The sequence below is a fragment of the Balaenoptera ricei genome, chromosome 15 (assembly GCF_028023285.1).
Source record: "Balaenoptera ricei isolate mBalRic1 chromosome 15, mBalRic1.hap2, whole genome shotgun sequence".
Taxonomy (NCBI): Eukaryota; Metazoa; Chordata; class Mammalia; order Artiodactyla; family Balaenopteridae; genus Balaenoptera; species Balaenoptera ricei.
Genome location: NC_082653.1, coordinates 27,915,382 through 27,929,149, shown reverse-complemented (window position 1 = coordinate 27,929,149; position 13,768 = coordinate 27,915,382). Strand labels below are relative to the sequence as shown.

At 46.2% G+C, this 13,768-nt stretch overlaps 1 protein-coding gene across 1 annotated transcript; it reads right to left on the bottom strand.

The window, feature by feature from the left end:
• Positions 1-1,474: 1,474 nt before the first annotated feature.
• Positions 1,475-4,422, bottom strand: ZCCHC3 (zinc finger CCHC-type containing 3). The gene has a single exon (XM_059897918.1). It carries the CDS (start codon positions 4,150-4,152, stop codon positions 2,938-2,940), a length of 1,215 nt encoding a protein of 404 aa, XP_059753901.1. The 5' UTR covers positions 4,153-4,422; the 3' UTR covers positions 1,475-2,937.
• Positions 4,423-13,768: the final 9,346 nt, after the last annotated feature.

Sequence of the window (13,768 nt, the reverse complement as noted above, 5' to 3'; positions counted from 1 at the left end):
TCATTTTGCAGGTTTCAGTCCAGACATCATCTCTTCTAGTAGAGCTGCATTTGAGACAATTCTATACTCTTTTCTAGAACATTAAAAAATACTTAATATTATTTTAAAAATTGCTTCCTTATTACTTATCTGTAGCTCTCTCTGCAAGTGCACAGTCTTATTCACGGGTGTATGCAGAGTGCCTTGTGTGGGGTCTGGCTCTTAATGGCCTTCAGTATTGTTGTAAGCTGAACGAATGAACGTCAGCTAGTCAGCCAGCCTCAGGCTGGGGATCTCGACACACTTCCCAGGAGCCCATGAACAGTGAGGGATTGTAATTTGGGGGCTGCTAGATCAGGAGAGGAAGCTGGGGGAGGTTTGTTCTGCTCCAGCCCGTGGCTCAGTCCCCAGACTGCCAGGCTGGAGGCCCTGGAGCGGATGGGGGGTGGGGAGGGGAAGGGCAGGGAAACAGTTTCTTCCTCTGCTCTCTCCAGTAGAGTTGGGGGGGAGGGGCAGAGGGAAGATTCCTTCCAAGGAGGCTCCTTGGCACAGCGCCTGCTAGGAGGAAGGGGGAGGGGACTATGATGAATACAGGCTTTTTCCCCCCACGTCAGGCCTCCAGCACTGTGAGGGAGGGAAACCCGTGGCAGAGGATGGGGAGAGGAGGGGGAGAGAGAGGACAGAGGGAGGGAGGGAAGGAAGGAGGAGGGAAGACTGTGTTTGCCTTGGGAGACAGGAAGGAGAAAGGCTGAGCTGGCTCTGAAAGGCAGGATTCTGAAGAGCCAACCAGGCCTCAACTGTACCAGATCAGCTCTGGAAATACCCTCAAATCACTGAGTCAGAGAATCAATACACTGGGAACATTAATTCTTAGGATCAGATCATCTTATCATCTCAGAGCTAGAAAATCCCTCAGAGGGTTGTGTCTGGAGTCTCCAGGGCTAGCTTGGAGGAGTGAGTCAGCTCTATGGGAAATTTCCTGGACCCTTTCTCTCTTCCTCCCTTATAGTTGGAAGAGATGGCATTTTTTCTAAAGCCCATGAATACTTTGTATCCAATTCAGTACACTTAAAATAACTGTTAAGATGATGAAACTTACATCCTACCTCAGTTTTTCCCACTGGTTTGTAATCTCCTGAGGGCAGTCCCTCTCAGTCATGTTAGTACTATTCAGAACTGTGGTCTCAAACCTGGCTGCCCAACAGAGTTGCTAGGGGCGCTTACTAAAAATATTTCACTCACTCCAGTGATTCCGATTGCTCGGAACTGAGTTAGGACTTAACACTTTAGTTTTAACAGTATGCTAAGTGATTTTGAAGCAAAGGTTTAGGTAACAACTCCCAAGGGCCTGGGAAAACATAGTAGGTGTTAAGTGTTGCCTGTGGGGCTGGAAATGTATATGCAGAGTAAACAAATGGAGTGTGGGAAGTCTTGGTTGAACTAGGGTCTGTGAACCTATGCATCTAACATTTCGAAAGGAAATAGTGCAGCACTGTTAGCAATACAAAAGATAAATATTTATTCAGAACAAAACTTTAAAACAATCGATTTTACATTCTAAGCCACAAGGAAATAGCAAAACATAAAGGAAAGACAAAAACTAAAAGAAAAGCAGTGTACTGTCTTTTCTACTTTAACTTGATAACACTTAGTAGACCCAATGCCCTCTAGCTTGGCCTATTTCCCAAGTACATTTTAGAGTTAACAGCTCATTTGGAATTCCGTTTTTCTCCTGAGAGTCCGGAGGTTGCAGATGAGCTCCAGTCAGCTGCTTCTCTGGGGACGCCAGCTATTGAGGCTAAGATGCAAATGTAAACCTTTCTTTACTCAGGAGCACCTCTATTTCTCACTGGTGGCAATGAACGGGGAAGGGGAAGGCCACAAAGGAGCAGGGCCACTTTAATCCAGATATGGTACCCCAGGGGGCAATGAGTACACCCTGGATTATGTTCCTTTGTCCCTTCCGTATCTCCCAAGTATTCTGAAGCTCCTGCCAAATCTTCTGCTTCCTTCCCCAGATGATTTCTTAGCATTCCTCTGGGCTCATTATTCTGGAAAGAGCAGACTTTCTGGGCCCTCAAGTGTTGAGGAAAATGTTGTGAGGTGTGAGAGGTAGTGGAATGAGCACCGGGCTTGGGGTCAGGGAACTCTACTCTAGGCTAGCTCTGGCACCAGACAGCTATGTGATTTTGACCCAGTCATTTAACCTCTCTGGTCCTGTTTCATCTGTTGGAAAACCAGTGGATTGGTCTAAACCAATTTTTAGGTCTTTTCCAGCAGGAAAATTCTAGATTCCATGATTCTGTGAAGAATGGTTTCTGAGCCACTGAAAGTGCTGTCACAAAGTCCATGCATTTTAATGCCGTAAGAGAGGCCCTTGGCCACCATTCAGAGCTTATTGACTCAGTTTACATACACTTCTAACAACACTGGTTTCACAAATTCTCAGACCACATAGATTAGAAGCAGCAAATTAAAAGGGGACGGGATGAGCTGCAAAAGATAGACACCCTGACAGAAGCCAGGGTCAACAATGTTCTCAATTCAACAAACACTGATGGAGTGCCGACCATGTGCTGGGCCCCTACCTAGCACTGGGGCATAAAGATGAGCAAGGCAGCCGGAGAATGAAAATCCGGGGAGAAGACAAGGGGTGGGGAGTAAAAAGTACCAGAAAAAAAATCTCCAAATACAAAAATGAAAATAAATTTTAAAAAAGGGAGGGGAGACATATCTGCACACTACAGTTCTCGGTCGGTAGTCGTTACTGATGACAGAGTCACCAAATTCAGGAAAGGCTGAAATGGAGTAAACTCAGTTTAGGAAGGCAAAGTGAGATGTCTCTTGTAGTTTTAAGAAGATCTCCTCCAAAAACGATAAAAAATGGTTTAAAAAAAAGTTTTGGCACTTAAGAGGGGTAAGCTGGCTCTGTGTTCACCCTGGCAGGCAGGTGGGTGTTCAGTGCCCGGCCACGCCGGTTAGCTGAGCTGCCACGGAATTGTGAACCGCTTTGGGACACTGGGCAAAGGCGTGTCCTCGTTTGCCACAGAGGTTACACACGATGCCCTTCCGGCAGTAAGGGCTCAGGTGCCCCTCCTCCCCGCACCTGAAGCACCTGTCCTGTGTGCAGCTGCCACTCATGTGGGTCCGGGAACCACATTTAAAGCACGTCTTGGGCTGCCCCTTGTACCAGCTGTAGCCCCTCTCGGCCCCCAAGAAGAAGGCCCCCGGCAGGTGCCTGACCCCGCCCTCCCCCTGGCGCAGCTCGATCTCGCACTTGTACTCCCCGGTCCAGATCCCAAACCTGTCGGTCACTTTCACCGGCACGGCCAACACATCGCAGTGGCGCTTGAGCCAGGTCACGATGTCCTCCACGTCCACCGTCTCGTTCCGGAAGAGGATGAAGAGCGTCTTCAAGCTGGACTTGCTCCGCCCCAGCACCACAAAGTTCTCCCAGCAGTCCTCCTGCTCGCGCTTCTCCTCGTAGACGCGTAAGAATAGGGCCAGCTTCTCCGCCGAGCGGAAGCTCACGTCGAACTCCCGGCTGCCAGGGATCTGAATGACCGCGTAGATGTCGCTCGGGTCCATGCCGATGGAGCGGAGGATGAGCGCGCCCACCACGAAGTCCCGGGTTGGGCAGGCGCCCTCGTCTCCCTGGAAACAGATGCGCACGAGGAAGCGGCCCTTGCCCGGGCCCGCCGCGGGGCCAGCCGCCGTCGCCTGCTCGTCCTGGGGGGGCCGCTCGGCCGCGTCTTCGGCCGCGTCGGGCTTGGTCGGGGCCGCCATGGCCGCCGCTTCGGCCTTCTTCCTCCTGCCCACCTCGGCTGCGCCCTTCTTCTTGCGGGCGTCCGTCGCCTCGCCGGCCGGGTCTCTCCGGCGGCCCTTCGGGTCCCCGCGGCCGGCAGGGGGGAAGTCACCGAGGCCCGGCGCCGCCAGGCCCGCGGGGGCGCTGAGCCCGCCGCGCGCGCCGTTACCGCCCTCCTCCTCCCGCCGCGGAGGCCGCGACTCGCGGAACTCGCCCTTCTTCTCGGCCAGGTTCTTCACCACCTGGGCCCAGCCCATCTTCTCGCGGCCGCCCTCGGCCTCCTCGGCCCGGGCCGCCGGGCGCGCAAGGGACAGGAGCTGCGTCCGCCCCCGCTTCCTCTCCTCCTCCGCGCCGCCGCCGGTGGCCATTTTACCTCCTTCCCAGCATCCTCCACTCGCTCCCGCAGCCAAAGGGCGCCCATGGCGCGCGCCCGCCCGCCCGGGGCTGTGGGGGTTTGGGCTTTTTTTTTTTTTTTTTTTTGAAATTCGACGCTTCTCTCCCCCGCCCGACTAAGGTATTTACTTGCGGCGCTCGGCGGTCAGCGGCCGCGGGCCGGGAACCCCCTGGTAACGGCCTGGCCGCGTTTCCGTTAGTGCTCGCTCCAACCCTACCTCCTCGGCACCGAAGTGGGATGCGGAGCTTGGAGCGCGTCCCTGTCCCTCGCGAGGGTTTGGCAGCCTTGAGCCTCGCTCTCGAGGATTTGGTATTTCGCAAGCGGTCCTCGATGATTTCATTCAAGCAGTTTTACTAACGGCCCACAGCCCGAAGGCGGGAGAGAGTTGAGGAAGATTTCGCCCATTTTGTTTTCACTTTTGTACCTTTTCTATTAAAAAAACAAAGACAAAGCTTAGACCTTCCTCCTCCCAGAGCAGATCACAATGCATTATTTTTCCAACGGTGGATTATGGACATTTTCAAACATACAAAAAGTGGAAAGAATTTTGCAGTGAACATTTTAACTTTAAAACTATTTTATCTTTCATTAAAATTTTGCTATACCTTATCACACTGCGCCTGTATCCATCACTCCTTATTTTTTGATACATTTCCAAGTAAGTCATACTGAATTATTTTTTAAAAAAACCTCCATCATATTCATGATGACAGTTATATTGAGCGCTTAAGTGTTCGATACTGTTCTAAGCACACTGCAAGCTTTATCACATGGAATCTTCCAAAACAATGTTGTAATTATACCCATTTTACAGGAGGCAGGGGCTTGGAGATGGGAGTTAAATCACTTGGCCAAGTGGCAGAGTTAACAGGCAGCCTCCACGCGTAGGTGGCTTATACTTCTTCTACTTCTTTGCTCTGACATTTTGGATAGACTCTTTGGATCAGACTCTCCAGGAAACGCCGTTCGCACAGATTCCCTAACTAAAGTTAGCACTGGACACAATCCTTATTCCTCCCTCATCTGTCTCAACTGGTGCTTCAGAAACATTGATAAAATTTGGGTAGTTGAGGGGGTGGGGTTAATACCACCTTTTGTCGTCTTGTTTTCTTTACCATAGCTGCTTGTGTTTCAGGGTGCTCCAGTGATCTTTCTGGGTTTAGTGAAAGAAAAGGATTGTGGAGTCAGGGAGACCCTAGTTTGAATCTGACTGCTTCAAATCTCAGCTTTGTCACGTGGGGCCAATGACCTCAGTTTTCATAGCTCAATTTGCTCATCCATAACAAAGGGATATTAATATCTACTCTCAGAGGACGAATGTGGGGGTCCAAGGAGATAACCTGTGTCAAAGAGCTTAGTCCACAATGGGTTTCCAGGGAAGGTTATTCTTCCTTTCTGCCGGTGTTGGATTTTTCCCTATTTCTCTTGCAGTTCTGCTTAGCATCTGGGAGTCCCTGTGAGTTCTTAAGATCTTTCCCTTTACTCCGATTCCAGTACTGGTTTCAGGAAGACAGCATCTCCAACTCTTGTGCTATTTGGACCTTCCGATTCCCTCACTTTATAACTCCCGACGTGCTCTCATCCATCCCTTCTCTGCCACACATCCCCAGGATCGTACTGGGATCATTAAGCAGAAGCATCAAAGTCTTAGATTCACACATTCCACTCTTTTATTCTTTCTGCTTGCCTGCTCAGATCTTTCCACGGTGAGGGTATTTACATAGCCAAACAGAACCCTTGTATTTTAAATAATCTCTTTTATTCCTCTCACCCTAACTCCCCACCCCAGGTAACTAGCACACAATCAAATATCTACGAGGCAGGTACCTTAAATAAGGAAAAGTGCTGGGAGAACTGGAGGGCACATATTCTACCTGAAGGGGCAGCTGCTAGTCAACTCCAGCTAATTATCGTTCCCACTGTGGCCAGATTTTCCTGTTTTTAAAGTGAAGCCTAACTCTAGTTTCTTTTTTTTTAAATGGGAAACATTCTTCCTTCTTCTTCTTCTTCGAGGTTGTCTCAGCTATATTTGGATCCTCTGTATAAATTTTAGAACCAGCTTACTAAATTCCAGGAAACCACTTTTGGGAATTTTAATTGGGTTTGCATTGCATTTATACAGAATTGCCATATTGTAATGCTGACTCTCCCCATTAGTGACCCTTCTGGATTTCTCATTTATGTAAGTCTTATTTTATGAATTTCAATAACATTTTATAGTTTTCTTCCTAAAGACTTTGTATAATTTTGGGGGGATTTATTCCAAGGTGCCTTGGTTGCTGTTGTAAATGGTATCTTTAGAAATCACATATTTGTTTTCGGTGTTTAAAGGAAACACAATTGAATTTTTTGTATTGAACTCATATCTAGCAACAATGCTGAAATCTTTTAAGATTTCCAATGGCTTTTGGAATCAATTTGCTTTTCTATGTTGACAATCATATTGTCTGCAAATAACGAAGGTTTTTTTCTGTTTAGATCTTACACTTTTTCTTGTCTTACTGCGCTAGACAGGACCCCTCATGTAACCAACATATATTAGGCATTTTTGTTTTGTTTCTGACTATTAAGATATCTGTTTGTGTTTTGAAAAGGTTTGATCAGTGGACTGGGGTCTGGCTCCATCTCAATTTTACTAACCATATCTTCTTCTATCATAAGATTTTGTTGGTGTGGGTATGGCCATTCTTTCCATCAATGCCATTTTTCTCAAGTCAACTTTTGCAGATCCAGGTTTTCTATATTCTCTTTTTACTTTTATTTCTTGTTGATGATCACTATCAGCACTGTGAATTGGATAAAAGACTGAACATTTATATTTATTTCTCACTGAATTTATTCAAAAATTGTCAGCCATTCTCCTCAGCAGTGCTCCAGCAGTCACCTTGGTCTGTTGTAGAGATCACTGAACCAGGAGCTGCGGGGCCAGGCAGGTATCCTGCGAGCAAAGCAGTGCAGATGGGCACCGAAGCCATCTGAAGATGGCAGCCTTTACTCATTTCTGGCAGATTATCACCACAGAGGGTTATCAGAATTGGTCAGTTTGGCATCTCAGTCTGGGTTCTTATGGACAGAGTTTTGGAATTTGCGCTATTTTTAAAAAGCTAGTTGGGAGACTGGGGAGGAGGCATGATTTGAGGTGGACTTTGAAAGAACAGGTTCTGAAGAGCAAGAGAGAAAAAGAGTCTGTTGGTTAGAATTATTGTTCCTATTCACAGATGAGGAAATTAGGCTCGATCATGGAAGTGAGTTGCCCAGTGTCACAAAGCTTGTAGTAGCTTAGTGATTGTCAAAATCTGAACCCCCATCAACCCAACTCTAAAGCTTAAATGGTTAGCCACGTATGTGCTTCTGCCTCATGTCTGTGAAATGGAGATAACCATGCCTACATCAAAGTTACTGTTTACTGACAACTTACATTCATGGTTGTATTAGTACACAAGCTAGGCTCCTTTTTTTTTTTCGCAGATGCTGATTACACCTGTTTAATTAATTAACAATACAGCAATTTTAACAGGGTGGCATGGTCCAGAGAAAACTGTTACATTATGCACTTGATATTTCATTAAAAATTTTTCCTTAAAACTAAAAGGTTTCATTATAACAGATACATTTCAAATGTACTTTATTAAATCATTGCTAATTAGAGCCTAAGCAATTATAAAGAAATTACGCAATGATATTCAACCAGAAGTTATTTTTCTGGACATAGACATATTAATGTACTTCTGTTGAAAAATTTTAATCTCCAGCAAAAATAACTGCATGTAGACATTATTCTGTTTTCTGGGAGAGATCTGGGAGGACAGGAAAGGGCTGGGTGTGTTTATAAGAATAGACCAGTAGGTGTTTCCATCAGGGAGGTGGTACTAATCAATATTGAGACTCAATACTCAGATAAATTTCAGGTTAAAAACATTTGTTAAGATAGGTGATAATTGGGCTATTTTTATATTGACAATTGAGACAAGACTATAAACTGTCAGTCAATGTTTAGGGACCCAGCATCAAGGAGGGCCTTATGGTGAGGTCGTCAGGTAAATAACTAGCACATACAAATCAAAGACTGTGTTCAGGACAACAGAGCCACACCCACTGCCTGATGGACAGGATTCACCTATTAACCTCATCACTTTATAGAGTCTGCCTAACACGAGAAAGTCCTCCAAGTTCTGATAGCCAGATACCGACAAGAAAGGCTGTTGAAACTTATTTAATTAGACACATTGAGGTACTACTGCTATTAGGAGCCTGTTGATAAAGATTTTCCATCATACATTATTACAATATTTTTTCAGGTAAAAAACTTGGTTTCAACTGTTACGGTCATAAAAGTATTTCCCCTGGGGTTTCCTCCACATAGAGAAGTTATCCATATAATTATTTTTAAATAGTCTTCCTAACTTTGGGAAAACTTTGCCCTCCCTCCAACACACACACACACACCATGTGTGTGTCTTCTTCAGTTACTTTCATCAGTGTTTTGTAGTTTTCATTGTACAAATCTTTCACTTCTTTGGTTAAATTTTTAAAACATTTTATTGGCATATAGTTGATTTACAATTTTGTGTTAGTTTCAGGTGTATAACAAAATGATTCAGTTATACAATATACATATATTCATTCTTTTTCAGATTCTTTTCCCTTATAGGTTATTACAAAATATTGAGTACAGTTCTCTGTGCTATACAGTAGGTCCTTGTTGGTTATCTATTTTATATATAGTAGTGTGTATATGTTAATCCCATCCTTTTAATTTATCCCCCCCCACCTTTGGTAACCATATATTCGTTTTCTATGTCTGTGGGTCTATTTCTGTTTTGTAAATAAGTTCATTTGTATCTTTTTTTTTTTCAGTTTCCACATATAAGTGATATCATATGATATTTGTCTTTCTCTGGCTGACTTACTTCACTTAGTATGATCATCTCTAGGTCCATCCATGGAAATGAAATCGTGAAATGGTCAGCCCATGTGCCCAGTAAAAATTCTAACACTACAGAAGAAGGTAGAGTGGATATTGGAGGTCATTAGCAGTCTTTACCACAATGGTGCTAGTCAGTCTTTAAAACGAAACAGTGAAGTAGGCATTATTATGCCTATTTTACTGACGAATATATTGAGGTTCAGAGAAATGAAGCAACTTGCTTAAGGGTGAGCTGGGATTGGAACCCTGACTCATGTTTGACTCACCATGTTCTACTCCCTCCCCAGTGAAATTGTTCCTTTGTGAGTTTTGCTGCTTCTCTTTTGTTTCCTTCTCACTCAGTAGTGCAATGTTAGCATGGATGTCTACACTCTCTGGGCTGTGAGCCTTCCTCCAAATGCTTATTCTCTGGCATAATAATCATGTCCCAGAGGGAGAAGATAGTGGACTTGCAAAGGCTGGGTGCCGTGGGGCCACATGTGTGAGCTGTTACTTCAGTATTTGCAACAGATGTTGGAAAGCAAGTCTATAAACTGCAACCTCTTCATGAAAGAGCAGTGTAGCCAGCTGACCCAGGAGAAGGAGGCCAAGGCCAAGAGAAGAAAGAACCACTTGACTCTCAGGGTCTGGACCTGGATCAACATCAGCCTATTCCATGGGAATGAGAAGCTGGTAGAGTCCATGAAGGGGACATGATCAGAAGCCCAGTATTATGTCCACGTGGACAGACCCTTTGACATTTTTCTGAGACCTGTCTTGGCAGTGGGTGTGGCTGGTGCACGTGCATGGAGAGTGAGCTGGAACACAGGTACAAGAGCACCTTCTGTGATATCGTCAGGTTGTACTGGACTCTCAGCAGACCCTGCCAGTAAAGGAGCACCTTGTAGAGTATGACTTGGGGTCCAAACTGATAGTTTCCAAGATGCTCAACTGAAGATGCCAAATCTATCTCATCAGCATGCAAGCAAATCCTATCAGGCTATGCACATTGATTCTGGCTCTTTAGGACTACTTGACTAAGTTTGTCCTCCTATAGCCTCTCACCACCAAGTGGGTCCAGGAGGACACCCTGTTGGACATCTTCACTGTGCTCAGGGAACCCAGAGTCTTGCAGACTAGTATTGATGATATTTCTTCGTCCAGACTGACAAGGGCTCACACAGATGTGGCCAAGCTGAAGATGGCCCATGAATATGACAGGGCTCCGTGGCTTGTAGACGCACCGCTCTGATCTCTGCCTCTCTCGTTACATGGCATTTTCACTGTGTCTGTGTCTCTTATCTTCTTATAAGGACATTAGTCATATTGCATTAAGGGCCCAGCCTTTTCCCAGTATGACCTCCTCTTAACTAATTACATTTGTAACGACCCTAGTTCCAAATAAGGTCATATTCTGAAACTCTGGGAAGGACATGAATCTGGGGGGAACACCATTCAACCCAGTGCACTGTTGACTGCTTAGATGCAGAGCAATGACACACAACACTAGCCCCAGGGTCTGTAGTTTGTTCAGATGATGAAAGACTCAACACGAGGTTATCTGCCACAGCCCCCATGAAGCCATGTTTGTCTGCAAAGCCAAGCTTGGCCTGGCAACTCCAAGTCACCCCAGGAAGTTATGCTCACACTTAGGACTGGATAGGATTTGAAGAGGAACAGAGACAACTGAAGAATAGCATCCATGTGCAACAAGAAGACAACAGAGAGATGAGACCTGGGAGTGAATTCAGTGTTGTTCTTTCACATGTAGCTTTCATTAGAATGTTTTTGGCCTGAAAGTACCAGAAAACTCAACTCACAATGGCACACTCAATAAGGTGATTTGTTACTTAATCTCCAGTACTTTCTAGATAGGTGACAGGATTGGTTAATTTAATGACTCAGCATTGCTATTAAGGAACAGGTTTCTTCAACTTTCTTCTTCCATTTCCAGGATGTCCTCTTCAGCTAACTCTCCTCACAGTCCCACAATTCCAGCAATGTCACACAGGTATGATGATGTCTAGTAATAGACAAGGGAATGTTTTTCTGCAATGTCTTTTTATAAAAGTGTGATGACAGTCTTTCCCCAAAGTTGCTGAGTAGACTTCCCACCCCATCTCCTTGGTCAGACTTTTATCCCATGCCTATGACCAAACCTGTAATGGCAAGGGAAATGGGCCCACCAAGCCTAGCTCAGACCAATCATGACTACCAGAGCTGGAACTGGAGCTGGAACTGGGGCTGGGGCTGGGACCTGCCTCCTCTAAAGCAAGTGAGCACCTGAACAAGATGAGGGTCCATTAGCTGGGATGAAGGGGAGGAATGGCTGTTGGGTAGACAACCCCCCAGGCCTACCACATATTGCTACCTCCTACTTCTTATTGGTTTCCTGGCAGAGCTTCCTTGCTGGAGTACTGTGGCTCTGCAAATGGGGTGCCTGACATAGTGATTCCCTCAGCCCTAGGGGCAGCTGGGAGGGTCTTGAATGGCCAGGGTATCCATGCTGATTGCTTTTGCCATAGCAGTCCCTTCTGTTGACCACAGCGTGCAGTGCTATTTATAACATTTTCCTATGATTTTTTTTAAAGCTTTTTTAAAAAAAATTTATTTATTTAATTTATTTATTTATGGCTGTGTTGGGTCTTCGTTTCTTTGCGAGGGCTTTCTTCTAGTTGTGGCAAGTCGGGGCCACTCTTCATCGCGGTGCGCGAGCCTCTCACTATCGCGGCCTCTCTTGTTGCAGAGCACAGGCTCCAGACGTGCAGACTCAGTAATTGTGGCTCACGGGCCCAGCTGCTCCGCGGCATGTGGGATCTTCCCAGACCAGGGCTTGAACCTGCGTCCCCTGCATTGGCAGGCAGACTCTCAACCACTGCGCCACCAGGGAAGCCCCTCCTATGATTTTTAAGAGGGGGAGAAGGTTGGGAGCTCTGGCCTTGTGTTCTATAGTAACATTCCCCTATTGAAGTGTGAGTGCTTTCAAATTATTTGCTCCCTCCAATTTATTTTTTAAACTGGAATGCACTTTAAAATCTGTGCTCTATCTAGCAAGTCTGGGGTGTGGAGAGAGAACTGGAGTGGGGTAAGGGTGGGAGCTGGTACTGTAGTCCCAGAGTGAAAGTGGGGTATATGTTTGTATGGGTGGTGGTAGTAGTAAGCGGTCTTATTCCAGATTACTTTGAAGGTATTGCTGACAGATTTGGTTGTGGGATGAGGATGAGTCAAAAGATGAGTTAAGAATGACTGCGGGGGAATTCCCTGGAGGTACAGGTCCAGTGGTTAGGGCTCCGCACTTGCAGGCAGCATGGTTGATCCCTGGTGGGGGGAAATAAGATCCCTCATGCCCTGTGGTGCGGGAGAGTGGGGGTGGAGAATGAAAAAGAATGACTCCAGAAAGAGAGTTGCCACTTTGAGTTGGGGAAAAATGCTTTTGGGGAAATATTCAGTGTTAGAGTTGCCTCTTAGGCGCCCAAGTGGAGATGTTGAGTAGGCAGTTGGATGTATGTGTCTGGAATTCGATGGAGAGGCTAGAGAAGTGAGTCTGGGAGGCATCTAGAGTTGGCATCTGAAGTCACAAGACCAGAAGGGAGCACAAATGTAGTGAGAATGGACAGAGAAAAAGAGAGGGATCTGTCTGAGTCCTGGGGCGACCTGGGAGTAAAGGGAGAAGAGGAGAAACCAGGAAAGGAGAAGAGAAGTAGGTAGGAAGCAACACAAGAGAGTGGTTTGCTGGACACCAGTTTAGGAAGTGTGTCAAGGAGGGAGTGATCCGTTGTGTCAAATGCTGCAGACAGGCTGAGTAAGATGAGGACTGAGAGGTGACCGTGGGGATTAGCAAAACGGAGGTCGCTGGTAGCGTTGACAAGGGCAGTTCCAGAGGAGAGGTGGAGAGTGAAAGCCTGACTGAACAGGATGAAAGGAATGGGAAACAGTAGGCAAACCTCTCTAGAAGTTTTGCTGTAAAGTGAAGCAGAAACGGGAGGGTAGCTGGATGGTAAGTGGTCGCTTTTTTAAATAGGAGAAATTAAAATATGTTGGTAAAGCGATGAGAATAATACAGAGGAAAGGGTGATGGAGAAAACGGGGAGAATTGCCCGGGTAATATCTTAGAGAAAATGAGTGAGGACAGGATTCAGTGCACAATTGTAGGAATCGGTGTCAGTAGGCAGTTTACACATAGTCTCAGGAGGGAGGCATGTAGGTGGGTAAATGAAGTGATGTGAAATTGTGAGTTTACTGAGCCCCATGATTTTCCTCGTAAAATAGGAAGCAACGTCATTAGCCAAGAGTAAGGATGGAGAAGAAAGTGATGGAGGTTTGCTGACAGAAATATGACATAATTCTTTAGCATGATAGGCTGGGCCAGCTGAGGGGAATTTGAAACCACGATGAGAAAAATGTGGAGAGAGCTACTTTTTCCCTTGCGATATTAGTTCCTCTAGGCGCTCGGTAGTCTGCGTCCGTTTCCTTGGAGACCAAGACAGGCAAGAAAGCGGCAGGTCTCGCTGGGAAGTTTGAGTGGCCTTGGTTACCGCGCGACCCACGCTGAGACAAGGAAGTTGGAGAAGCCGAACAAATAGGCATCCCAAAAGATCGGGGCCCCAAGGCCTCCGGACTCTTCTTCCACTCTCCCTAATGGCGCGCGTCTTTCCGAAGTACGTAAAAGGCGTATGGAGGGGCG

Coding starts and splice junctions, on each gene's coding strand:
- ZCCHC3 (XM_059897918.1), bottom strand. CDS start 4,152: ATGGCCACCGGCGGCGGCGCGGAGGAGGAGAGGAAGCGGGGGCGGACG.